At 42.8% G+C, this 26,972-nt stretch overlaps 1 protein-coding gene across 1 annotated transcript; it reads left to right on the top strand.

Annotated features, from left to right (window-relative positions):
- Positions 1-3,476: 3,476 nt before the first annotated feature.
- Positions 3,477-26,019, top strand: GRPR (gastrin releasing peptide receptor). Its single transcript, XM_066176881.1, has 3 exons — positions 3,477-4,367; positions 21,198-21,549; positions 24,054-26,019. Exons 1-3 carry the CDS (start codon positions 3,949-3,951, stop codon positions 24,444-24,446), a joined length of 1,164 nt encoding a protein of 387 aa, XP_066032978.1. The 5' UTR covers positions 3,477-3,948; the 3' UTR covers positions 24,447-26,019.
- Positions 26,020-26,972: the final 953 nt, after the last annotated feature.

Raw genomic sequence — 26,972 nt, forward strand, 5'->3', positions numbered from 1 at the left:
AATCTGCCTGGAGTTGTGATTGTGGAAGCTGCAGCTCTCCAAACACCTTTGAAAAGTGGGTCCTCATGTACTTTTCTCAATGCAGACTGCATGTGTTTGAAACTCCGTCTCCACTTCTGGGTGGTGAGCTCATTAGCAATGTAGGAGCCTAAATTTCATTACCTTTCATGTAGGTTTAAGTGCTTTTGAAAATTTTGCCCATCAAACTTTTACAAATCTCCCCCATTGTGCACAGTTAAGGAGTAAAAGAAGGTTGTCTCTTTGCAGCTGTCGTTTGGAGGCTGGACAAAGGTTGAGAGATGAACAAAAAAGCATCTACTGAAAGTATGTGTGGAATCTCTCATTGTCCAACCAAAAACCGTTATTATGCAGGACCAGGCTCATAAGCCCTGCATTATTCTATTCACAGCTCTGCCAACATCTTGTTAAGTAACTTTGTGCCAGTCACTTCTTTTTTCTTTTTTTTTTTTCTTTTCTCTCTCTCTCTCTCTCTTTTCTTTTTTTTTCTTTTTTTTTTTTTTTTAATGCATGCAGGTTGCTCCAGTGGTAAAACAGGGGTATTGATGCTTACCTTCCTTTGGAGAGAGGCTTGGGATCTTGAAATGAACACAGAGGTGGTATGCTCATACAAATGCCCAGACATTTTGCCTGCTCAGGGAAGATAAATGCTAAAGTTAAATTATTAAAAAGGCACACCATTTGTTATAAGCAAAACTTCTCAAATGCAATTTATGACAAGACAAAAACATGTCTGGGAAATGTCCTCAGCATTTTTAAGTTACTTCTGGGGAACATCTGCAGGCCAGGCAATGGTGAATAAAACCTGTGTCATTCATCTTCCCTGAAACAGTCTGTTTATATTTGACATAAATAAGAATATTTTTTATAACCTAAACTGTTTCAAGCATTATAGGATCTGGTTTGGTTTAGAGATTGGAGGTTTTTTCTTTTTTTTTGTCTTTTCAGTTTCTCATTCTTTGTGGTCAGAAGACTTTGTCCTAAACCTGAAGTATGGATTTGTCAAAAGCAAAAATGAGAAAGCTGTAAGTTTAGACTTGAAGTGCTTCCTGGAAAAACTATCCGCCTTGCAAAGATAAAGGTGAAATGCATCTTCCCAGAGGTCATGAGAGCCCTTTCCTTCGCTGATGGAGACATCTGGGATATGGTGATACACCCCATCTCAAGAGTGATCAATATCACTGTCTGCTGCCAGATCAGCAGGATTTCCAGCATAGCTTCTCATTTCTTCCTTTGCTCACCCCACATAGTTTGCCATGTAAAGGGAAGAGAGGTTTCAGTGTAGAAGAGTTCAAATGGTGAAGAGGGATGACTTAGTTGTTTCTGTCAGTGGACTTTTGTCGAACTGACAACCTTGTTTTCCATCTGGAAAAATAAAGGCTTGTGATGAGAGCTAGAGATGTTATATCTCTGAGTGGTGGGTTTACAAATCCCAGTGCCAACAAGTCATTTGAATGGGAAAGGAGACAAGAAGTCCCCGCCTCCTACTCAGGGTAGGTCACTGCCGGCTACTGACCAGGCTGCTGGGAACAGGGGTCCATCAGGATTTCACCAAGTGGCTGCTCCCACTTCCCAAAGTGTCTTCTCCCCTTTATCCCAATGCTCAGAAGGCAAAAGTGTGTGGGGAGGCAGGGGTGAGGTGTCACTTTGTCATGCAGCTCCTATCACCAGGCTCTCAGGTATGCTGGGGGATATTCTGGCAGAGGAGTCCCACCATGGTATGTGGCAGGGCGGCTTCAGTAGCTCCACAGTTCCACTCTGTGCCTTTAGTTCTGCTGTGCCAAATATGGCACTGCCTCCAAATGGCATCCACCCAACCTGGCAGCCTTGCCCAGAGCTGGCCCTGACCCACAAAAGTGCCCGTGTGCCCCGATCAGAATATGCACAGTTGCTCTGCATCCTCTGCTTTAAATGGTGGTAACCTCCAGCCTATTCTTAAAAGCAGGCTTCTGTCTGAAAGGAATGCCAGAGAATTTGGCTTCTCCTCTGCACGCTCAAGCTCTTAGCACAGCACTTTCATGGGTGTTTGGCTTGAAAAACATATGTAAGTAGCTGTACTTGAAGTAAAGGGTACACATAAGTCCTTTGTTGACTTAGAGTGGACAGCAGAAAACCAGCTGAAAACACTGATCCGGGTCACAAGAATGAGGCAGAAAAACAGCTATTGAAGCCTCCTGCTTCAAATCCCACCCTGGGACACCACTTTCAAACCCCTGGAGATTTTCCAGATTGTGTCCTGAAATGCTTCTTTTATGCAGAAACCAGTGATCACACTTTAATGCCTGCTTTGAATCGCCCCCTCTCTTACTTCTAAGTAACACTAGCAGTTGGTGAAACATTCTTTTGCTTGCAAAAATGAGCAGTTGCAAGAGAAAATGTAAAGTACAGCTTCATTAATTCTGCAGGCTGGTTTCTAAATTAACTATGTATCACCACAGTCCAGAAAGTCCTCGTATATATTCATAAGTAGCGTGATATAAAGCAGTAAGGCATCAGTTATGTCTTAATTTCTTAATTCAGTTCTACAAAGGAGTTTTTTCAGACTGTTATAAGCCAAGCAAATTTCTTTCTGCTGCATCTCAACATGCATTATCTATGAATGCCAGTATGATGTGTACCGCATAAACAGTAATTATTGCATTGAATGGTGAACTCTGTCCCTCGGTATTGTTACCTCCAAATTAAAGAATTAACAAAAAATTGTGCACTGTTCAGGCTTCCCCAGATAACTTCAGACTCACAGTGCTAATATTCATTTGCCTACCTTAACGAAAATGTTGAGTTTTATCTTACTTTGCTTTATTAATTTCACTTGTTTAGGGAGGAGAGGGAAGATGAATTTGGCTTTGTATTATCATTCTTTTTCATTGGAACAATCGAATACCAGAGTGCAAGGAAAATAGGTGTGCTTTTAGTTAAGGTGGGATGGCTTTTCTGAACACATTGTTTGCCGTATGAAATTAACTGGGTTGGATTTTGGTTGGTTGGTTGATTTGTTTGGGGTAGGGCTGTTTGCCTTTGGTGGGTTTGGGGGGTTTTGTGGTTTGGTTAGGGGGGTGGAGATTTGGGGGGGTTGGCTTTTTTTTGGCAGGGGAGATTTGGTTTTGGTTTTCCTTTGCGGGGGGGGGGGGGGGGGGGGAGGGAGGGAGGAGGTGAGTGGCGAGCCCGTGACGCACCTCAGGAGCCCTAAGCGAGCAGATGTGTGTTTTTTCCGCCTAAAGAGTTAAGGGCGGCGCTGGCCGCCCGCCCCGCGCGGCGCTGCCCGGAGCATCCAGCAGGCGGCCGGCGCTCCCCGGCGCTCCCCGGCGCTCCCGCCGCGCTGCCGGCAGCCCGCGCACACCGTGGGAAGCAGCGCAAGGATTGACGTCCAGAACATCCTGCCTATAGGATCCAAGCCGCCAGCCGAGCCCCGCTTTCCCCCTCGCTTTAAATCCGGCTGGCGAGGGCAGGCACCGAAAGCGGGGAGAGATTGGCGATGCAGCGTGGCAGCAACTCCCGAAAGTTCTTGCTTTCTGTAACTCCCTGCTTTCGGACTCGGAGCTGCCGGGCAGACCTGAAGCTACGAGTTTAACAAGCCCCGTTTGCGAAAATGCCTGCCACTTGCTGGTCTTTGAATGTGATAATTGGCCTTCCAGAGCTGAGGAATACTTAACAGCAAGAGAAGTCAAGGAGGAAAAGGCAAGTTTCACAATTCAAACAATGCTAAAACATGTTCTCCTTTCACCTTATGGAAACGGGACTGTGGACGCAGCTGCAGGTGCTTTTTGGTTTGGTTATTGATAAGATGTGTCACAAAGTAATATGACTTTTAAACTCTTCTGACTGTTTAAAGCCAGCGAGGAGCAGCAAAATTAAAGCAAGAAATTAATTTGAGGAATTTGAGGACTTTCAAAGAAGAAAGCTGTTTTCCGAGGAGAGCAAAGTAGGACAATGGCATCTGGAGAGTGCCTTCTGCTAGACCTAGAAACAGATAACTTCATTTTCTATAACATCTCTGTCAACCAGAGTGCAAACTTCTCCCTCCTTGGGGAAGACTGGTTTTACCCAGCGTTCCTCTACGCCATCCCCACAATCTATGGGATCATCATTCTCATAGGCCTTATTGGCAATATCACTTTGATTAAGATCTTCTGTACTGTGAAATCCATGAGAAATGTCCCTAATTTGTTCATTTCCAGTTTGGCTCTGGGAGACCTGCTGCTTTTAGTGACTTGTGTGCCTGTGGATGCCAGCAGGTACCTTGCTGATGAGTGGCTGTTTGGCAGAACTGGATGCAAACTTATCCCCTTCATACAGCTCACCTCTGTAGGGGTGTCAGTCTTTACTCTCACTGCTCTCTCAGCTGACAGGTAAGCTTGGCTGCTGTTGCCTTGAAAAGAAGCCTGCATAATTATGACTCCATAAAATGCACAATTATAAATTTGTATTTTCAGGTAAAATGTTTCCTTTTTAATGTAATGAGGGAGGAAGAACCACCTCAGGTGATTTCTGGTGGATATTAGCATACAACTCGAGGAGGATGCAGATTGAACAGAGGATACTTTTTCTAAACTAAATGTTTGTCAAATTTAGCTTATAATCTACATTAATTCAAGGAGAGACAAGAGCAGATCGAGCTAAAAACCAGAGAGAGAAAATGCCATTAATGAAGCTCTGCTAAAAGATAGCATGTTCATATTGGCCAAAAAGATCATACTTCATGAAGTGTGAAGGAACTGCATCAGCAATTTAAAGTGCAGTGAGAGTCAATTCTTTCTAGAGGCTTGCTTCCTAAAGTTAATAATATGTGCGGCATTGTTTCATAAAATATTTTTCAAATATTCAAATGAGATTTCCTGAAGCCAGGAATCACAGTTGCCGTAGCCAGTGTATTTCCCTTGGTTAGACAGTTTGCTCCTTATCCAATCAAAACTGATCTGTGCTGTTGGTTCAGAAACTTCATTTTCCAATAATGTTAGTAAAAAATAATGTGTAATAAATATGCTGGTTTATTTTCTGGATGCCTCCAAAAGAGATTAAGGAATACATTGTCACCATGCTGAAGTGACACAGAAGTACTGAGTGAAAAATTATTTCAGTTTTGTTGTGATCGAAAAAGACATGGGGATTGTGTCCTTGCTCACAGGAAGTTAAACTAGGTTTGCTTTGGGTAGTCTCTTGCATGCCACTGTCTCTTGCTAAGCTGCTTTAAAACATAAGACTTATTTTGTTCAGATTTCAATGTAGTTCACACACATATTTCATTGTACTTTTTGCAGTCTCAACGAAAGCAGACAACTCCTCAGTGTTTCAGAGACAGAATGGTCAATATGTTTATCCTCTTCTCCACGTTCAAATATATAAAAATAGCACTGTCTATCCCAGTAGCAGATGACAAACAGACCTATGTGTAGATAAAAGTCTTAAACCAAAAGTCTTAAAGCAATATGCTTTAAAGTGCTGTGAAGATAGGAAAACTGCACTAGTGAAAGACCACATGCACTTTTGCTCGTGAGTTTGATGTGGTGTCTGGATGCCCTCTGACTTCTCTGAAGAAAATGTTGGAAAAACAATAAGTATCTCTTCAGGAAAATACATCTTTCTAAAGCTGTGATGTAAGTTGTTTTAAGGGATGTAAGGAAAAGAAAAATGCATTGTAAAGATGATTATATTAGAGATATTTATTGCTATCTGATCACATGCTACATAAAGTAAACATTGCAAATGCTTTTACTGAGCAGCACATCAATAGCACTTTTTGCCTGAAGTGATAGAACAGAACAGAAAACAGCAGCTGTGCCAAGCTTGAGGTTTGATGACTTCAAGTTCTGAACTTTATCAGGAACCTGTTAACCATCATGCTGCACTGATGATCAAGTGTTTCCATTTCCAAGGGATCATTTTACGCTGCTCTAATGCATCTGTGATCCACTGCAGAAGGAGATAATAATGAAACTTGTAACTTTGTTAGGTCTATGAATCTAATATGCTGTGCACTGAAACACTAGTATCCCTTATCTGTTAAGTTTGCTGAAGTTTCAATTTTGATAAATTAACAGCAGTGCTGGATTAATTAATTACAAAATAATACAGTCTGTATTTTGTCAGTTCACAGCCCATTAGTCTATTTCCTTAAAGCTGTCACCCTGAAGTCCAGATCCCAGTATTAATCATGTCAGAATCATTAGAGAAATAACCTTAAAATGTAAAGGGAAAACTTCCAAAGTGTGAGTTGAATGTGAACCAGCATGGTGATTCTGTTTGGGGGCTGTGGAGGATCTGGAAGCCCAACACCCTGCTCCAGGTGAGATGCTGAGCCTGGCATGTGGGGTGGTTTCACAGACAGCAATTTCTGATGACAGACATAGCACTGCATGAAGAGAAACCAAAGAAAGGGGCGTGGTGGTGAGATGATTAATGCTCAGTGATGTGAATTCTACCTGAAATGCTCACACGAGGCATGTGAATGTCTCTCTTCTCATTAATCAAAGCCGTAGACCATGTGAGAGAAAAGCCTCCTAAACCTCCTGCTCTGAACAGCATTGCATGGCACTGTCTCCAAGGAAAGGGAGGCTTGTCAGTGTGCTGCAGACCTTTTGTCTCTAATTCATCATCTGCAAATACTTATCATAAAACCCTCTTGGTTTCTGCATCCTTCCATTGACAAAAGCAGATGGAAACAACTCCTGGCATTACTGAACATATCATGGTGACACCTAGAGAAATATCACTGGGAACAGAAGTCCCATGTGTAAAGAAAAGCACCTTCTGAAAATGAGAAGCCCAGTTTTAGTAGGTTTTTGCACTCACATCATCGGTGCAAGAGTATATGCCCTCCTGAGGTATACTCTTATTATTTCCATTTCCCCTTTGGCCTGCGTTAGGAATCTCTCATCTGCCAGTGACTGCAAACTCTTGGCTGAGTGCCAGCCTCCAGCAGAGAGCACCTAAGGCTGCCAGAACGAGGGGTTTGTCCAGAGGATTGACTGTTCACTTGCAAACTTGTCAAGGAGAAACAGAGGGACAGACTGCTGACCTCAGCTTTTCCTGCAGTGGGAGCCTCCCAGCCTGCAAATGCTCTGTGTACATATGGACACAGCTGAGCATGCCTGCACAGGTTTGAGCAGGAAGGGACAGCCAGAGGGTCCCTGGGTGCTTAGGATGGGCCTGTGTGCAATCATGAGATTTCCTTCAGATTTCATTATTATTTCAGAAAATATGTAAGAAAGGACTAGAAAGAGTTAACAGTATTACAGATGTATTTCCTCTGGGACCACTCCCCTGGCTGCACATTGTTTGCATCTGTCTGGCTGCATTTGCAGGAGCAGTGGGAGCTGTCGGGGGACACCTGTTTCCCTGCAAGTGGGTCAAATTTCCAGAGCAGCCAGGCGAGGGTTAAGGCATGTGCTGTGCTTCCAGCCACCTTCCATGAGTGATAAGGCGCCAGTCCTGAGTATACAAGAGCAAGGAAACAAGCAGCCAATGTGTGTGCACGATGTTTGTATGTTTTAGAAACACTGTAAATGGGGTTGGTTGGGGAAGGACATCTGTCTGCCCTGCTGCTTTGCACTATCGACCCAGTGGTTTCTTCAGCTACTGCTCAGTTTATCCCAGAAAAACCCGGGAGTTTGGGTTCTACGCTCCTCCTGCTTCACCTCCTCCTCAGTGCAAGGATAATCGGTACAGAGGCACCCGTGAGAGCAGTGACACCTGGGCTTCTAGCCCAGGCAGAAAAGCCAAGGCTGTCTCAGCAAGGGACAGGAAATTAAGGAAAATCTTTGCGCAGCAAGAGGAAAAGAAACTATTTAATTGTCCATGTCATGGGAGACGTCTTTATTTAATTGGCTTTCTCCCGTGACTGACAGGGTATGTACATTTGCGTTTGAATTAACCAGGCTGTCAAGCATTGATCATAGTTCCCCACTGTTAGGCTGACATCGTAAAAGATCGAAATGCCCTGGTGCTCATGCAGCGAAACCTTCCTGAAGCAATGCTGTTTTTACAAGCACACAGCAGAGTAAGTGTAAAATGTAATTGGAGTTTACAAGCAGCATCTTTACTTTAAACACCTTGGATTACGTGGATTCTAGTACTGGAACACTGCAGCATGCCTGCCAGCCGGAGCTGCCTGCAGCCTGTGGCGGGAGTGACAGCGTAGTGAGATATGTGGAGTGACATTACACGGGACATTAGGCGGCTTACGGTGGTAAAACCAGCTGCAGACAGCAGGGTTGCAGTCGTGTGGGACACCTGAAATGAGGATGTTAGCTTTGGAAATGTTCCTCAGTGCTTTGGGTGCAGGGATGGATGCAGGAATGCTGCAGGGCTCCCAGCTCTGCTGGGTCCCGTGGAATGCACCCATGAACAGGACTTTTGATATTCCTCTGAACTCACATGACAGTTTGTTTATCTAAGAAATAAAACTCAAACAACACTCCTAAAAAAAGCAGCAGTGCAAGGAAAGAAACAAATACAGAATTTCTACAGACACACTTTTAAACATGCAAAAGTCTTTGTTTAGTGGACTCTTCTGTGATTTGGATGTCTCCAGCCCCTACTATTAATATTACCTACAATACTGCAGGAGGTGTAATATCTATGTGCTATTATTTTACCTTAATCACTGGTTTATATGTCCACTAGAGGACTAAGGGAAGTATGCCGCCCTAATAAAAAGCTGTGAAAAGTCACCCCACATTTCCACTGAATTGATTTACATGATGACACTTTTTTTAAAAAATACCATCAGTTGTAAAGTGCCAAGTCCACAGGACTTAAGAATAATTCTGGGCATTTTAGTCACAGTATTCATGAAATAACTTCAGGTTTCTAAGGTACTATCTTGGAGCATGTTACTTGTACTGTAATTCACTGCAGCAGCCCCAGGAAGGTTTGAGGGGGTGGAAGAGAAAACCACTCTGAACTACCAAGATAGCCTGTAACCCAGTCAGTGCAAGTCAGCAGAAAGATACCCCACATGGAGAGTTCGGAGCCACTGATGTGACCTCATGATTTCAGCCAAAACATCGGTCCTTCCAAGCCAGGGTAGAAAACTGGAGGGACTTTGGGCCCCAGCCCAAAGCCTTCCCTGACGCTGAAGCACCAGGCACCCCCATCTCCACCCTTGCCACTGGCACAGTGTCTGTGCTGCTGCTGTTCACGTGCTGATGGATGCAGGATGATATACAGGTCTCCTGCAGCTGATGTGCAAGAGTCTTAGATCCTCGTTGCTGGCCACTGTGTCAATATAATATAAACACTCTTTACACCCTTAGTTTTAGCTCTCATTTCCTCAGCCCCTGAATCCATCTGCACCATGAGCAACTGATCAAACAGCACAAACTTTCTGAATTCTTGATTAACCAGAGCAGATGGCCAAAACACAATAGATGCACTTCTATAACCAGGAAGATTAGAGCTCCCATTTATAGCAGTGGGACTGGTGCGGAAGTCTGAGTTTAGAGTCAGTGCTAATGTGCTGGAGTCTGTCAATATTTAAGCAATCAAAAGGCAGAAAAGTCAGATTACCTATTGTTTACATTTCAGCAAAACCTAAACCCCCCAATCAGTTGTCATGGTCTCATAGTATGAGGTGCTGTACACTCTTACTAAGGAGAGCAACCAGCTGCGGAGAATTAGCCGATTGTGTGTCTCAGCAGTGGGCTGGGATTTCACCATCACTGCAGGGAGATGAGCTTATGGTGGACCCATCAGTTCATGTCTTACTATTTGATGTTCAGACGAGGACAACAGCCTGGCTGAGAAGAGTAGGAGGTAGCTGAGCTGAAAAAATAGAAGCAGGCACAACCTGGATGCTGTGAAGCATCCAGTAACTGCTTTGCTCAGAGACAACCCCTGCAATAACCTGTTTTCCTTTATTTTGGAAAGAGACTTCACCACTGTCCCTATGGAGTCTCCTCACCTTGTTTTTCAGCAGTTTGACACCCAGGTGCCCAATTCACCCTGTACAATCAAGGAGACCATGGGCCATGATCTCCTGCACATAACAGGCTCTGCAACCCCCCCAAACAGTGTCTGCTGCATAGGATCTCAGGCAGAGCAAGGGCGTTCAAAATCCATGTACCATGGGGCAGAAAATAGGGACAGTCTATAGGCCTCTCACAGTGCTGAGGCACCTGAAGGCATCCCATCAGCAAACCAAGTGCTCTGCTGTAGAGAAAAGTAGAAAGCTGGAGGTGCCCTGCAGAAACTCCCCTCCTGATGCCAGGCTAGTGATCAGTTTAATTGGACTGCAGAAAACTGTGGAGCATCAAAGGGAGAAGCACTGTCAGAGCTCTGCCCATCCTGTCCTCACTTGCCCCCTGTCCACAGTCAGTCTCTGAAGCTCTCTGGGAAGTCAGAACAGAAAACAGTACCATGACACCCTGGGAGAAAAAAAAATGTTTTCTTCACACCTTCAGGCAACCCTGAAGCATGAGATTGAGACATGAATGTTCAAATGACCTAGGAGAACCAGAGATGTTGATGCAGGACTAGGAGATACCGCACTAGCCATCAAGTCAGCAGTATGTCTCGCCCACACCTGTGCACAGAGGCTGCTGAATATCTCATAGGATTTGGATTAAAAGAAATCTTTCCAGTGACATGAGGCTGCTTTCTGAGTATTCAGACTAAAGGCGCATATATCACTCTGCCACCTCTTGTGTGTCTGGCATTCTGTTACCCTCTCTGCTTAGAACTCATGTCACGTTTCAAATTGAAATTTGTCTGAGCTCTAACCACTGCATAATAACCTATCTCACAGCAAACCTGAAAGGCTGAGAGCTGGGGTTCTTCAATCTGGAGAAGAGAAAGTTCTGGGGACACCTTATTGCAGCCTTTCAATACTTAAAGAAGGTTATAAGAAAGACAGAGAGGGACTTTTTACCAAGGCCTGAAATGGACAAGGAGAACTGGTTTTAAACTGAAAGGCAGTGGGTTTAAGGTAGACATAAGGAAGAAATTTTTTATGATGAGGGTTGTGAGGCACTGGAGGGAGCTTTCCCAGAGAAGTGGTAGACACCCCACCTCTCAAAGTGTTCAAGGCTGCTTGGATGGGTCTTTGAGCAGACTGATTTAATTGAAGATGTCCTTGCTTATTGCAGGGGGTTTGGGCTTGTTGATCCTTTAAAAGTCCCCTCCTAACCAGGCTGTTCTATGGCTCTATAGTTAGAGCAGTCAAGGATAGCAATAGATTGTACAGCCCCTACATGCTGCTGAAGGTTCATATAGTGGTGATGATCTCTTATGACACCTATGTTTACTGAAACTACGGAAAGGACTTCAGCATCATAAAACTGGCTTAGCTTTAGACTGAATTACACTAAAGCCATGACACAATGAGAAATTTGTGAAATGAGAATCTTATTTTGTCACATGCAAAAGAGTCACTTTAATGTCTTCTTTTGTCTCTTCTTTCCTTAATCACTAATTTTTTGCATCTCCTGATCACTTGGCTCCTGTATTTACTATTTTACACATAACTGAATTAAAGTGGTTTATTTTAGACTATGGTTATTTACCCTAATGGCTCTACAGCATTCTCAGTCTGGTTAGCCACTGTGTCATCTGCAAACTTTTGCAGCAAAGGTTTTATAGCCTGCTGAAGGCAGGTGATAGCACAATAAATAACGCTGCAGCTAGAGAAAGTTCCCAGGACCCAGGCTACGAATGGTTCCACATGCTGCTTTTTACCACCATGCTTGTTGCCCTGCTAGGGAAGCATGGGGCTCAGGGTCCCCACCTGAAACCCCTCCTTCCCAGACCAGGAGTCCTAATTTTAACCCTTTCCTGAGGGAGTGGGACAGGGATTGCATGGATAGGAGAGGGAGGGCCACATATACCCTGGTTCACACACATCCATATCTACATGCATGGCCACCCATGCCAACATGCCCACGAAAGCTGCAGCTCCTCTGTTCACCAGCATGGCCCACATCCTATTTTCATCCCCTGTCATATTGTGACAAGATAAAAAAACCCTGATATCTGCTGTGTGTTAAACAAGACAGACAAGTTAATTATCACCTGTTAGCAAGATTAACCTATCTCTTATTCCCTCTGAAACTGGCCTTGGGCAGCACAAATATTTGCAATTTTCTTGGTCACACCATCCAGCTTTTCTGAATGTTGCATCTCTGAAGCCATTTCTCCACTTCTGAGGAAATTTACCACTTTTTCAAGATTTGTAAAAAATTAGCACCAGTTGTTCCTCAGCTGGTTCCTTTAGTACTGCTAGGTGTAAATTATTCAGGCATGCTGGTGTGAAATTAGTCTATGTTAGCAGATGTTGGCTCACATGCTCTTTAATACAGCTCACAAGTTTTCTGCTGTATCTGTAGTACTGCACACATAGTGTACAACCATATATATTTATCTCCTGTTCATTTGGTCCTGAAGACTGTCGGGTTATTGCTTTTCACTTTGTCTCATCATTGTTCATATCTTCACTATTTATGTGTATGCCTGAATTACTGATTTTTTTTATTCCTGATGTATTTAAAAATGCATTTTTGTCATTTACAGAGTGATCTTTGATAATTTGTTGGGTCCTTCAGCTTCCCTTATCACTCACCAACATTTTAAAACTTCGATACTTGCTGTCATTTACTTTTGCTTTTTTCCCCATCTGTTGCATATTGATTTTTGTAATTACTTTGAGGTTTTAGCATGACTCCTCCTTTTCTGTTATCCAGGGCAGCTTTCTGCCATGCTTTTTTGTGGCAAGGAGAGACACCAGGGAGCAAGCTGGAAGTCAGCAACTATTGTATAGTTAGTGATACCCCTTTGGATTTGTGATCTCAGTCAGTTGATTTGAAAGGTGCTTTTAACTTTAGGAAATCTGCTTCTGTAAAGTTAACAGAATCATAGAATCATAGAATAGTTTGGATTGGAAGAGACCTTAATGGTCATCTACTTCCAAACCCCCAGAAGGTGACAGGAATACCTTCCAGGAGACCACTTTGCCCAAAGCCTCATCCAGTCTGGCCTTGATTCTAAATATATACAGCTTTTTATTCTATTTCCACAAAATTAATATAAGAACACCACAGCAATAGCTTATGGAAGTGCTAATTTTAGGTCAATGATGAGCTCTTCTTTCTCTGTCAAAACAAGGTACAATATTGAATTATTGTACATCAAATGCAGACCTTTTTCTGTTGAGAAACTCTAATGAACTTCTATAACTGGCTCTGTGGGATATCCAGCAGTTATGCCACCTGCTTAGATTACTGAGTGATTCTGACTTTATGCACCAAAGATGGTGCTTTCAGCAGAAATAAGGCAGATTCTCAAGTGAAATAAGGGCTCCATGTCTGAGGCCACAGCTTTAGTTGCCCTGGTCACAGTTCAGACTGGAGACTCGGGTTGAGGCAGTAAAGCCTTGGATGGAAAGGATCCCTGGGGCTTTTTCCTTCTCATGCCTGGTGGCCCCGGTGCCAGCCCCAGTTCTCCCAGCTGAACTCCAGACGCTCACCACACTGCAACCCCAACACCAGCCTGTGTTCTGGTGCTCATGGCACAAGCAGGCACGTCCCTCTGGCTGTACCCAGGCACTGAGCACATAGAAATGTGTGCAGCGCTTAGCTGGTGCTGGAGAGCTGTGTGGGAGCTCACTGGTTTTGAAATTAAAGGATGTTTCCAAACCATGTCCAGGGGGCACCAGGCACAGCATCACCAGCCAGGCAAGGGAGGGGTTTGTTGCGCTCTGCTCTGCACTGGGCAGCCTCACCTCGAGTGCTGGGGGCAGTTCTGGGCACCACAATGCAAGAAAGATATTAAACTACTACAGAGCATCCAAAGGAAGGCAACAAAGATGGTGGAGGGTGTCAAGGAGAAGCTGTGTGAGGAGTGGTTGAGGTCACTTGGTCTGTTCAGCCTGGAGGAGACTGAGGGGAGACCTCACTGCAGTTACAACTCCCTCATGAGATGAAAGGAGGGGCAGGCACTGATCTCTTCCCTTTTGTGATCAGTGACAGAACCTGAGGGATTGGCCTGAAGTTGTGTCAGGGAAGGTTTAGGTTAGATACCAGGAAAATGTTCTTCACCCAGAGGGTAACTGAGCCCTGGAAAAGGCCCCCTGGGGACGTGGTCACAGCACTCACCTTAAAGGAGCTCAAGAAGCATTTGGACAATGCCCTCAGGTACAATATCTGACTCTTAGGGTGTTCTGTGCAGGGCCAGGAGTTGGACTCAATGATCCTTCTGAGTCCCTTCCAACTCAGCATATTCTGTGGTTCTATAAATGAATGGGTTCCAGCCCTGCTTCAGACAGCAGGTCTCACATCTGTTCACAAGGAACTGTGAAGCTGCCTGCACTGAAATCTTTAACTTGGCATGAGGCTGAAGATCACCTTCTGGTGATCTGGGTGAAAAGGGCCATGGGCCATGGGTCTTCTGATGTGCATGGGCCATTGTTTTTCATATGTATAGTTAATTTCTGAAATATTTTAGTCTGTGGATGGTTACAATTAGAAATAGCACATTCACTATCAAATGATTAGTGCTTAAGCTCTCCTTCCTCAGTATATAGTGCAGTTCAGTGGTCTCTAAAACACCCTGTCTCAATTCTGAATTTAGGCATTCCTAGATGGAAATTCTTATTTGTCCATATTCCAGGATAAGGTAACAGTATGCAGGTATACAGATTGAATTTTGAACATACGCTTTAAAACTAAGAACTGTGCCACTTCCATCAATGCCTCCTTTTTCTTTTTATTTAAATGTTAAATTAATAAAAAGAGAAAGTAGGCAGTACCTGCCAATGTATTTAAGATTTGCCCATTGGAGATGTCTTTGTGCCCATATGCAATTTACTAAAGATTTTAATAACAGATGTTCACTCAAGAATCATGCATAATAATGATAATCTTAACTAAGTATGCAGAAAGCAGATAGACCCAGAATAAGTTGTCGGAGTGTGTTGATGGGTTAGACAGTCTAGCAATTTGGTGGATTTACTGAATTGTCTTCAGAGCTATAAATATTCATAACATCCATGGTGGAAACAATAAAGAAAGTTTGGGGCATTGCATTTGTCATAAATTTCTTGGTATATTTAGTAAGACTCTTTTCTTGCTTTCCAAGTGGAGCTTCACACTCAACAGGGCTCCATCTTTTTCATTTATGTAGTTTTTCCATAGCATCAATTTTTCTGTATTGCCTGAGGCTTTTTTGCATGGTAATTGAGCCAGTCCTTCATATTATGGGGGCAAAACAATAATGTGATGCTTGTAGAACATAATTGCAAAATCTTAATGAAAGGATTTTTGTTTGGTCTGTTCTCGGGCCAGGACCAGACCAATGTGCCATTAACCTTGCAAATGGGAACAGATGATTGGGGATCAGAGGGACTGCGAATTGCTCTTTTCTCATTATATCAGTTACAAGTGGGAACAGAAGAAACATGGGGGACATGCTGGCTGAGGGGCAGTTCTACCATCATTACCACAGGAAGTCATGGCAATTTCAGAAGCTCATTTTCTAGAACTGGGAGGAACTCAGTGTTTTCAGTTCTCTGCAATTTATGTAAGACATCAGTCCATTCCAGCCAATCCCTGCTTTTTTGATTAAATCTGAGTTTTAAATTAGCTCAACTTCTCAAAATAGAGCACAGTTTAAACAGATTCAAAACTTTGTAAGTGGATTTCTCACTTCAGGGAGAAATAAAGTAGCAATATGTACATCTCTCCACCAGCCTGATGCAGTTCAAACAAGCAAGGGTGGGCAAGGCTTCTGAAATCTTGTTTGAAAGGTTTTAACCCACTTGAGTTTTAAACCATTATACAAATTCAGGAGTGGGGCACAGGATCTTTTTATGTAAATGGTGTAGGGCGTAGTAACAGATGATACTACTTGGAGAAAACTTTCCTTGACACTTAAGTACTCCTGCAAATTCATTTTGGAGGGGTACTATCCCTTTTCTCTGGAGGAAGAATGGACAGGCCTTTTTTTCCTATTATATTTCTTGCAAGAGTGAGGTTAGGCTGTAGAAAGATGGGTGTGCTTGGAAGGACTGAGATAGAAAAGGGCAGTACTCTGTGGCAGAGCCTTTTTAAGATGTTTTTTCTCCCTACACTCCTGGGTCATCTACATTAACTTTCCTTGCTAACGTAAGGGAAGGGAGAAAGGCATTAATACAAAGCCTTAATAGGCTGAATACAAAGCATACAAGATGCATTAATACAAAGTCAGAGAAGAAGAGAGCAAGCTGAGGCTGCCTATAGCACCAGCTTCTCCACGCAGCATAAAGTCACTTCCAAAACAAACAAACAAACAAACAAACAAAAAAGAAAGCAACAAAAACAGAGACTTAAACATATGGAGCTAAATTAATTTAAAATCCCAGGGAAACATCTGATTTTCCTCACCATGCCTTAGTAGTTTTAATTTAATTTTTTGGTGGCTGTTGTAGCAGGTGTAAGTGGATGAAGGTGACAGGAAAAAGCCATGAAAGAAGCACTGAGGCTGCAGTCTTTGTGAATAAGGTCCTTTCTATCCCAGAGAGCAAAACTGAAGTCCTTCTACGCTTGGAAATGTATAGGCAGTATGGCTTTGAAGGCAAAGCCTGTTTATGCTTCAGGTGATGTGTATTTTCTTGACTCAGCTGAGGAGCACAAATATGGATGAAGTATTTTTGTACCAACAGAGAAACTACTCCTAGGAAATACTGACATGCATTTGGGGCTGCATTTGGGTTCGTATCTTTGGACAGCGTATCTGTAACTGTCTTTCTCATGCTACAGCTACTTCTGTGTTTGTATTTGAAGCTGCAGCTTTGGGGCTAAGTGCATGGTATTAACCAATGTTTGCATACTCCAAGCTTTAGAGTACACTAGGTGATGGTATCATTAGTTACATTATTATTATTAACATAGGGACAATGACACAGTTTTCCTGTTTCCCTGGCACAGTAACCTCAGTGGGAAAAGTATTTACCACAGAAAGACCTTAGGTGTGCCACATTTTATTGGTTTATGGTTGTTTCAGTAGTTTCAGTTGTGAGAAACAATTACTATATGAGCAAGATAGAGATCCTAAGGGATGTGTAAAAGAAGTTTTCAAGGATTCAGTGGAGATTCACATGCTTTGTGGGCTCCTACCAATCCACAATGAATTTTTGGGATTAGGTTAAAAAGTGATCAGGTGTTCTGGGTTGAAGCAACACAATCACCAGCTTTCTCTTGGAGGCTTGGATACTGACTGGAGGACAGGGACAGCACCAGAGTCATGGTGGCTGGTGTGGGGAGGAATTCCTTAGCAGGGGAATCCTTACAGTGCCTCATGAATTAGAATTATATTAAACACACTTAGGATAGCACCATGAGTAATTTCTTTTGAGGACTTCTTTGAGTGAGACTGCGAGACAAAGAGCTGACTGGCATCCATCCTGGCTGGGAGCTTTGTGTACTCAGTAGGTTGCTGCTTCACAAGTAGAAACAGAGAAATTCAAAGACTGAGCAGTAGTAAAGGTCAGCATCTCTTTCATATTTCCAATAGGATCAGCAACCCAGTCATTTTCATCTGGGCTGTTTGACATGAGTTCGTGACTGTGTCTTTTTTTATTCTACTGAATCTTCAGAAGGCATATTTTGAAGTTTTGGGCTTTGTTGAAGTGCATGAATTGTACCTCTGGTTTTTAAATTTTTCAAAAATTTCTTTGAAAGCTGATAGGGAAAGAAATTTAGCTGAAAAGAATATATATATATCAAATAATAATTCAGTAATTAGAGACTGACTGTGCAAGCAGCAGAGGTGATCAGTTCAGGGCCATGTCCAGATCTGCTGCAGCCAGTTGGGCATGCAATGCGACACACAGTCTCAGAACCCATGTTACAACCTAGGCTAAAAATGACCTAAAAAAGACCTTTGCATGAAATCTCAGTTCTATGAGTTCCATGGCTCCTCTAAGGTCTATAGGTATATTCATCAATGTCCTCTTCAAAGTGGATTGATGTATTTACATGCTGGATGTTAAATACAGGAAAGTTACATGCCTCAGGCTAACTCATTGAAAAACAAGTTGCAGGGGACAACACTGTGGCGAGCTTGAAATATTGTTTGACATACAAACTAGAAATACACATGCTGAAAAGCAGAATGAGCTGCTACTCAAATCAGACTACCTTGATGAAGTTCTGAAGAAATGTCAAATAAATTATAAAACCCAGTCTTGACCATGCCTGGAAAGAGGTATGGAAAAGTAAAGGAGTGAAGGCATTTCTGAACTCCATGCAGAAGCCAACCAGAAGATGCAGCTTTTCCACACCCTGAACACCAGCAACAGGAAAATCTAGTGATGCCAGCCCAAGCACCAACCTGGGGGGCCAATTCCTCATGCACAGCACCCATGTGCCCTCACCTGGAGCAGCTCCTGAGCTGCTGTCCAGAGCCTGAGCTGGCAGAGTAGAGCTGCTGAAACACAAACTGGAGAGACACAGGGAAACACCAGCAAGGTGACTGGGAATGGGGATTCCTCCCAGATCAGTACTGATCAGTCACACATCAGTACTCAGAGACTAACAGAGATTACTACAGATTTCTGCTTAAATTAACTCAGCATCATGCAGAAAGGAAGTCATGCAGATAGTCAGCAAAGTAATTTCATTTGATTGTCAAGCTATTAAGAAAATATCTACCTGTGTTTCTACACCTGAGAACTTATATTTTTGAAATCTGTTTTCTAGCTTTGTTTCTTCTGTTTTATCTTTCTGTTCTTTCACTCCCATCCTTTGAGTCTACACTGAACCCCTTGCAAGCAAAAGCTCTCTCATATCTTATCTTACATCTGCTGTAGGAGGTTTTTAAAAGACACTAAATGCCTAGTAGTCAGTGCCAGCATTCCTAGACATTTCTAATTATGTTCTGTCCAAATTAAATTGTTTGTAAATGCCATCTCTGATTAAAATGTTCCAATAACTTGAAATGGAGTAATTTTCTGGCTCCCCCAACTCTGTTAATGTTAATAAAAATTAAACAGCTTCTCTATATTTTTTAACTTATCCATGTTCCTGGAACATAATAGTGGAAAATATTCTCTCAGCAGCTGTCTATATTTTGTAAGACAAACCCTGAAATAATCATGCTAACATGTCATGTTAATAAGTATACAGTAAACATCTGCAGAAAGACCTTCAAATCAAATAAATTTGCTAGTATTTTGATATGTCATTAATTTCCTTTTGCATTTCTCTTCTTTAAGGTTTACTGAAGACTTTCAGTGAGCTCGTGTTTCTGTCAATAATCTATATCTGGTCCATGAGACTATAAATTGAGCTATTACACCACTCCTTTAGTAATCTGCCTAGCACTTCTGCTTTATGACTGCAATATCCAGAGCATCATATTTGTTTAAGAGCCATGACGTTCTTCGCCTGAGTTTATGATCTGCTGCTGGAAGACTGTACTTTGTGGTATGACACCACTTAATCCCCAGTCTTCAGAGTGCAAGTTAAAGAGGTGCTAAGCAAGCCTTAAAAATACTGTGGCCATTGCAGCTGGAAAAAAAGGGAGCTGCAGAGCTTGGAGAATAAGTGGTTAAACAGCAAACTACTGAGCACGGTGTTTGTAGTGCATGAAAGGAAAAGTCCTCTACACAAGACATCTATATGAAGAAATACCTGCAAATGACAAAATGTCTAGATACGGTCCCCATAAAAATAAGTATGTAATTATTTACATACTATTATATATGTAGTTATGTATACATGCATATAAATATGTGTATGTATTTAAAATACATACAGAGATACGTAGGCACATATATACCTACATGGAGGGAAAGTTAGGTATGCTGAGCAGGATATATTGCATATAATCAGAAGTTGAATGCACGCTTACCCTGCAAATAAAGCAATTGCCTAAGTAAAACAGTTCAGGACTGATGGACTCCTCTTTCAGATGTTGAGCTTTGGGATAATGCAGGCTATAGCAGGTGGGGAGTCATGCAGTGTCCATAGAGCCTGGATTTGTGCTGCTGCATGGAGTGACCTCGGTGTGCTGCCCAGACTGGGGAAGGGTGCTGTGCTCACTGCCTCTGCTCCCACCCCAGCACCCAGTTCAGCTGTTTGAAGGAGCCAGGATGCTGGAAGGAGCTTAGAAATGGACTCTGGAGCAGCTGATGGGATGTACCCTGCCATGCAAAAGGGCTGGGACAGCCCAGGACCCAGGCACACACCAATCCCCAGGGAGAAGGGACCAAGGGGGAGCCAAGTGCACCATGGGCAGAGTGAGGCAGATCCTGGAAGCTGTTGGCAGATCCAACAGTTTGTAGCTGTTATAATAATAACCCTCCATGATAATTTGTGAAACCTGTAGATACTCCTTCCTAATTACCTTTTGTTTTCTTCTGCCTTGTTCCTTTAATGCATATGGGAGTTGTGGCTTGCTTGGAGTGTCCAATCCTGCCAGAGCAGGGCTCCAGCATATATGAAGCTCTGATGTTTTTCATCCCTCTCATTACACACACCAATTTCAAATAAGTTTAATTCTTTGATATTCTTGGATTCTAAAGTACAATTTTCTGAAAGGCTGAAATAATGAAAGACAAAATTTCAAATCAAAAAATGTCTCTACATATCCAGAATAGTGAGCAATAATGGTGGTTTTTTTCTGCAAGAGACTCAGTTAGCAGTTCTGGCTGCTTAACCTGAATGCATTGAGTTAGGGAAAACACTTGCCAGCTACACCACCAAACAGCAATTAAGCAGGCAACATGCTCTTTGTAGACTCAGAAGAAATAAGACCACTATATTCACAGTTGAAAAGTGTGGCAAAATCTCAGCCCAGTTCCCTTCAACACTATTCTGTGAATGGGTGTAAGCTGCTGTACACTTTTGAAGTGAAGTCTATGATTGTACTTCCTGTCTTAATGCTATTTGGACACATATTAATGTCATTAATATTAATTAACATGTTAATGTCAGGGAGCCCTCTGCTTTGCCGGGTCAATTACAAATTAAATGAACTCATAATCAATACACACAAAACTGAATGAACAGATGACAGGTGGCTCTGGTTTAAATTGAGAAATCTATTGAAAATACTGAAATTAAAAACACCAGAAAATACAGTCTTGAGTAAAGAATGATTTTGTCTGTGTTTTTATTTTTGAATGTAAGGGAAAAGCAGGAATACTATGCTTGAATGTTAAGGTCAATAAACTATTTCCTTTTTTTTCTTTTTTTTTTTTTTTTTTTTAGGTATAAAGCTATAGTAAGGCCAATGGAGATTCAAGCATCCCATGCACTGATGAAGATTTGTGTGAGAGCTGCTATAATCTGGATTGTATCCATGTTGCTTGCCATCCCTGAAGCAATATTTTCAGATCTGCACCCTTTCCATGACAAAGGGACTAATAAAACTTTTATCAGCTGTGCTCCTTACCCTCATTCAGATGGGCTGCATCCCAAAATTCACTCAATGGCATCATTTCTCATATTTTATATTATTCCCCTATCTGTCATTTCAGTGTATTATTATTTTATTGCTAAGAATTTGATCCGGAGTGCTTACAACATCCCTGTGGAAGGAAATGTGCATGTGAGAAAACAGGTAGACATTTGACTTTTTTCAAAAATCCACATTCTCTAGCAGTCTGGGAGGAGAGAGGGAATACAGGGAAATTATTACTGTGAAAGACCATGTCTGTCATACAGATTTTAAATAGATTAGGTGGGGTAAAAGAATATAAATGGATGAGAGAAGCCATGATACAGGGCTAAAAAGTCAGAGCATTTCCTCCTGTTTGTAAGTTCAGAGACCTCAGCAGAGTGGTTATCATGGCAAGAATAGCAGGAGACCCTTGACAAAGCCTAGGAAGGTATCGACTAGGATGCATGGAAAGAGGCAGAGCAGATACAGGGTTTGCAGACTGAAGCAAAGGGGTGACATGAGAGAAAATCAAAACTTCCCAAAGTTGCTTTGTCAGAGAGAGGACCTTGGATAAAACCTTACCTGTTTCTAAACAGCATATTTACCTTGACATATTTATCTTATTTGCCTTACCTCTTCCTTTTAACTGGGGTGTGCTTCAACCTCAGCTAAATTGACACAAGCCACTGTAGCTGAGCAATTGTCCATTCAATTGCACCCAGCTGACACCTCCACCTTAGGCTGACCCAACACAATCATCTTAGATAGCCTTCAGGTGCTATGCTGAACCAGTAAGGCTGGAAAGACTTGGGTTTTGCCCGTTGAATGATGTGCGATCCCTGAAATCCCTATCCTTTTTCCCTTCTGAATGTGCGTAAATCTTGTCCCCTGCAGGCCATTTCTCTGCTGATTCGATGGCTGTTTTTATTATTGGCAATAAAGTGAGCAGCACAAGCAGCCCTTTCCCCTTTGGTTTTGGGGAGAGAGCTCTAAAGAAAGCAAAAGGCCAGGCTGGTCTAACACCCTGCGTCCATCATTCCCGTCCCGTAGTGCATTCAAGTGCTATACATCTCCATCTGAGATAACTGGTATCGATTTCTTTATTGCATTGCTTCCTTTCTTTATAGTGCAGATGTGGCCTCAATAGCCCTATATCAAATTAAGAATACATTTTGAAAGAATATATGGTTTAGCCAAGGAGAACCCTTTCTCAAAGGATTTAATTTTCAGCCTGCTTGCTGGAGACGTTATCACCTGGTGCATGTCAGTCCTTCCTGAGCTCAATGGCTGATTCTTAGTCAGTGCCATTAAAGGGGCACGAAATAAAGTCAAAATGGGCTTGCCATGTCTCTCATGCCTACTTGCAGCTGTCCTGAGAATAGATCAGCCTGTGTAAGATGCTCAGTTTCTGATTTACCCATGGAGCTTGGAAGCAGAGTGAGGATGGGGCAGTGCTGTGGGAACCTAGCCAGGCATTGTTGCCATACTGGGGCAGGAGCAAGGGTAGCAGGGCTGAGGCTAGGAGCAGTTGCAGGCCATGTACATCCTACTTAAGTACAAGAAGTGGGATGCAGCTAATTCCCGAGGAGTGTCTGGGGAGTATTACTCTGGGATTACTGCAGAGGAGAACATTAGGGAACCCTAAAAGGTCTGCAGTGTTACATTTTCCAATCCTGCAAACTCTGGTTGCACAACCTCTCTCAGGGAGCAGTGCATTTTAGCAGGTTTTTCTGGGCAACTGTCTGTCCTCTCATTGTGGGCAACCTCCTTCATGGCTTTTGCGTTCATTAGGAAGAGAGATGTGTTTTCCAGTGGCTTTGTTATCTTAATGTGCAGCACTTGTGGACAAAAGACAAGGTATGGTTTACCTCAGCTCCCCTCAGTTGAGCAATACCTTTGGGTTTACTCCAAGCCCGTAGAAGTAAGTAAAACAAAAGTGTGGCTGGTCTGCATGAAGGTTATGCTGCGTGCTAGCTGGCTTTGGGAAAGCACCTTTCCCTGACAAAGCTCATATGATGCCAAGAGCTGGTCATCCATCTGTTCACCACCTGTAGCTCTCTCCTGGTGGCTCCAGTGCTTTCAGCTGAAGGGTCCACCTCACTGCTGCTTTGGTGTTCCTCCAAATACAAAGTATTCTCTCTCTGTTTCTTCTTCTCCTTCAGACTCTGCCTTGGTCTCAAAAGGCTGTGAGCTGTTGACAGCACTTTTGTGTACATACACCATATGGCCCCGTGGCAGAATGTCCTGCCTGTGAGCTCTGTGAAATATCCCAGACTCCTACATAATAATTAGTTATAATAATAGTAATAATAAGGTAATTTAATAAAAATACATATGATTGCATATATTATGTGTGGATACCAAATGCAGATTGTCCACATTTTTGTTGGCAGAGCTGGGATTTTGCAAAGGGACAAGCCATTGGAATTTTATCTCTAAACAGGAAAGGAAAGGCTACTTCTTATGTAATAAATTTCCAGAATTATTTATTTATGAGGGAAAGGGGTTGAGGAGAGACAAGGAGAGTTCTTGATTGTGTTCACCTGCAGTCCAGATTTCCCTGCTCTGGATGAGCCACCTGCCATATGTTAGCTGGAAAGCTGCAGCGCTGGCAAAAATATACTGGCCCCTGGTCTGAGCTAGGAATAGCAGCTAATCTGTGTTTCTCTTCCTTTGTCCCATAGATTGAATCCCGTAAGCGCCTGGCCAGGACCGTGCTGGTCTTTGTGTGCCTCTTCGCCTTCTGCTGGCTGCCCACTCACATCATCTACTTATACCGCTCCTACCACTACTCCGAGGTGGACACCTCAGTCCTGCATTTCATTGCCAGCATCTGTGCTCGGATCCTGGCATTCACTAACTCTTGTGTCAACCCCTTTGCTCTCTACTTGCTCAGCAAGAGCTTTCGGAAGCAGTTCAACAACCAGCTGCTGTGCTGCAGGGCTCGCCTCCTCATCCGCTCCCACAGCATGGCCAGGAGCACCACACGAATGACCTCCCTCAAGAGCACCAACCACTCCATGGCCACCTTCAGCCTGATCAATGGCAACCACATCTGCCACGAGGGCTGTGTCTAAAGGGCACAGTCAGGGACATAGATTGCTGAGCATGGCTGCTGGACTTTGCTCTGTGGGGACGGTGAGCAGTGCACGTACGCATGCATGTACGCATGCAAGGAGGTGTGGTGTGCTCAGAGAACTCAGAGGAGCTTGAAGCGTCCAACATTTCATCTTGGGCTGAGGTTGAAGCATCCAGCGTTTCACCCTGGACCGAGTCATCACCAGAGCATCAGATCATTGAGCACCAGCACACAGGATCTCCCTGGGAAGTGCTGCTGTGCTTTCAATGAGAGCAAAATGAGCGCCTCAAGATCAAATCTTTTTTGGCTCTGCAGAATCTTTTTTGGCTCTGCAGAATCTTCATCACTTTCTGCTCAATCCCAAACTTATGCAGACTTACAGCAGTGATAAAGACCATATCAGGTGCACACAATTTGTCAGAACAGTTGCATCCATCACTTCATGGTGTAATGTATTTTGACATAGAAATAAATCCATTTAAATAAGGTAAATATTTTTACAGAGGAGTTCAACCTAGGTCATTTACAGACTTTTCAAGTATTTATTAATGTTCTGAGTACAGTATTAATTCATGGTCTAAAAGATACCAAGAGTTTACTGGGGCATGTCTGTGGTCCCATCTGAAATGAGCAGTATCTTGCACTACGTCAATGTGAAAGCAGTAACGTGAATAAATGTGAGTTGGAATATGTTTACAGCTTTCAACTGTGTGAGCTTTTGCCATGTTGTGGAAGAGACAGCAGGGCAATTTCCAAGCATTACTGTTTTGTTCTTCGTGTCTTCAAAGGTGTGAGATAGTGAAGTTTCATCACTTAAGCGGTACCACAAAATTTTAGTCAGGTTTAACTAAGGGCAGGCAATAGCAGAAACTGATGTACAGGTATTTTTCATGTAATAGTGCTTTGTAAAACACTAATTTTTCAGCAAAAGCTATCAGCAATTCAAGGTGTGATCTCCGACCTACATTTTTTTCTACTGTCTTCACTGATTTCTGTGAAGAAATCACAGAGTGCCAAAACTGGCTAACACATTGGAGAAACAGATCTACTGTAATGTTTGACCCAGAACAATTCCTGTGCCAGGTACCATCTTTTCTGGAACAGGAGCACAGTGTCCTGCAGATAACAAACTCCTGAAGCACCTGCGCTGTAAGACACGCAATGAAGCTGCACACCTGATAAATAAAACTGCTGCCAAATGAGGCCATAAACCAGTCACTGTAGCAGAATACTGGATTTTTAATGGCCCTTGTCCTCTTTGATGATGATCCTTTTCATTACCACACCAAAAGATAAATGAAAGCTGGTAAAACTTAGTCCTGGCTTTGCTCTGTGTTTGTAGAGAAAGTCGTGTGTGCAGTGTAAAAGCACTCAGCCCTGCAGCTGCTTTGGGATGCTGGTGGAAGCTGCTGTCTCCAAGGACTCAAAAAAGCTCTGATGCCAAAGGCAGAGCTCTGAAAACTTCACCTGGTTTCCCCTTTTGTCCTCTTGGTGAGATTGGACACGCATGTAGGTGAGCTCAGGATGGGGCCACACCACTGTGCTGGTGTGCTGCTAAGGGTAGCACTGCCCTGTTCCCCCACCAGCCCTGGGCACTTCCAGCTGTGTGTCACCCCCTCCTGCAGTTATAAGTGCCTCCACATCCCAAACAGGCTGAAAACTAATGAGATAGGGTTATTTTACAGATGAGTCAATTCCCTTGCTTGGCTGACTGTGTCACTATGATGTTAATTGCAATTTATTGAGCTATCTGAAGTCCTCATTTATTAAAATTTTCAGTGTTTTGCCTAATCTTTAACATGAAGCCACATACAGTACCAGAAGCTCAGTCTGCAGCTCTTTCAGAGAGTTTGGTTGAGTTCCGAGCTGTTTATGATATTTCAAAATGAGAAAAATTTATCTGGCCTAAGGTATTTTTATTGAATATTTTCTTTAGCCTTGTAAGAATTTAATCAAAGGCAAGCAGGAATTACATACTTCAACAGCAAACACACCGGGTGTGCTACACAGTGTGTCCTCCTGTTTGGTAACAAACAAGAGATTACTGTTGTTCTGCAAGAGATTTAAACAGTTTCTGAATTTTTGTTTCTGAGGGAAGGGGCTAAAATCATAAATAATGAATCATAAAAATGAGAAAATCATAAATATGGGGAAAAGAGCACTGTTATAACTCCCTTAGGGCTATGCCAAATCAAGTACTCTGCCTCCCTGAGAAAGGTGTTGTTTTGAACACAGGAGAGCCATGAAGATTTAGCACTGGAGATGTAAATAAGTGCTATTGATTATGTACTTTCCTTTGAAATAGAGCTAGTGACTCTTCCAAGAACAGGAAAGATGGTTATGGCTCTGGTCTGAAAAGTGCTTTCCAGAAACGCAGCTGCAGGTTGTCCACATGTGTCACAGCCTCACTCCTACCTAAGTTGCTCAGTGTTATTTAGTGATGGACTTGGCACTGCTGGTTGAACTCGATGACCTTAGAGGTATTTCCAACCTTAATGATTATGTGATTCTATGATTCCTTTTA

Source organism: Chamaea fasciata, unplaced genomic scaffold, assembly GCF_029207755.1.
Source record: "Chamaea fasciata isolate MVZ Bird 193981 ecotype frontalis unplaced genomic scaffold, bChaFas1.0.hap1 SCAF_2, whole genome shotgun sequence".
Classification (NCBI taxonomy): domain Eukaryota; kingdom Metazoa; phylum Chordata; class Aves; order Passeriformes; family Sylviidae; genus Chamaea; species Chamaea fasciata.

What these genes read in the sequence shown, in the direction of transcription:
- GRPR (XM_066176881.1), top strand. Translation starts at nt 3,949, where the DNA reads ATGGCATCTGGAGAGTGCCTTCTGCTAGACCTAGAAACAGATAACTTC. An exon ending in ACTGCTCTCTCAGCTGACAG is followed by an intron (nt 4,368 to 21,197) that starts GTAAGCTTGGCT and finishes TTTTTTTTTTAG; the next exon opens with GTATAAAGCTATAGTAAGGC. An exon ending in ATGTGCATGTGAGAAAACAG is followed by an intron (nt 21,550 to 24,053) that starts GTAGACATTTGA and finishes TTTGTCCCATAG; the next exon opens with ATTGAATCCCGTAAGCGCCT.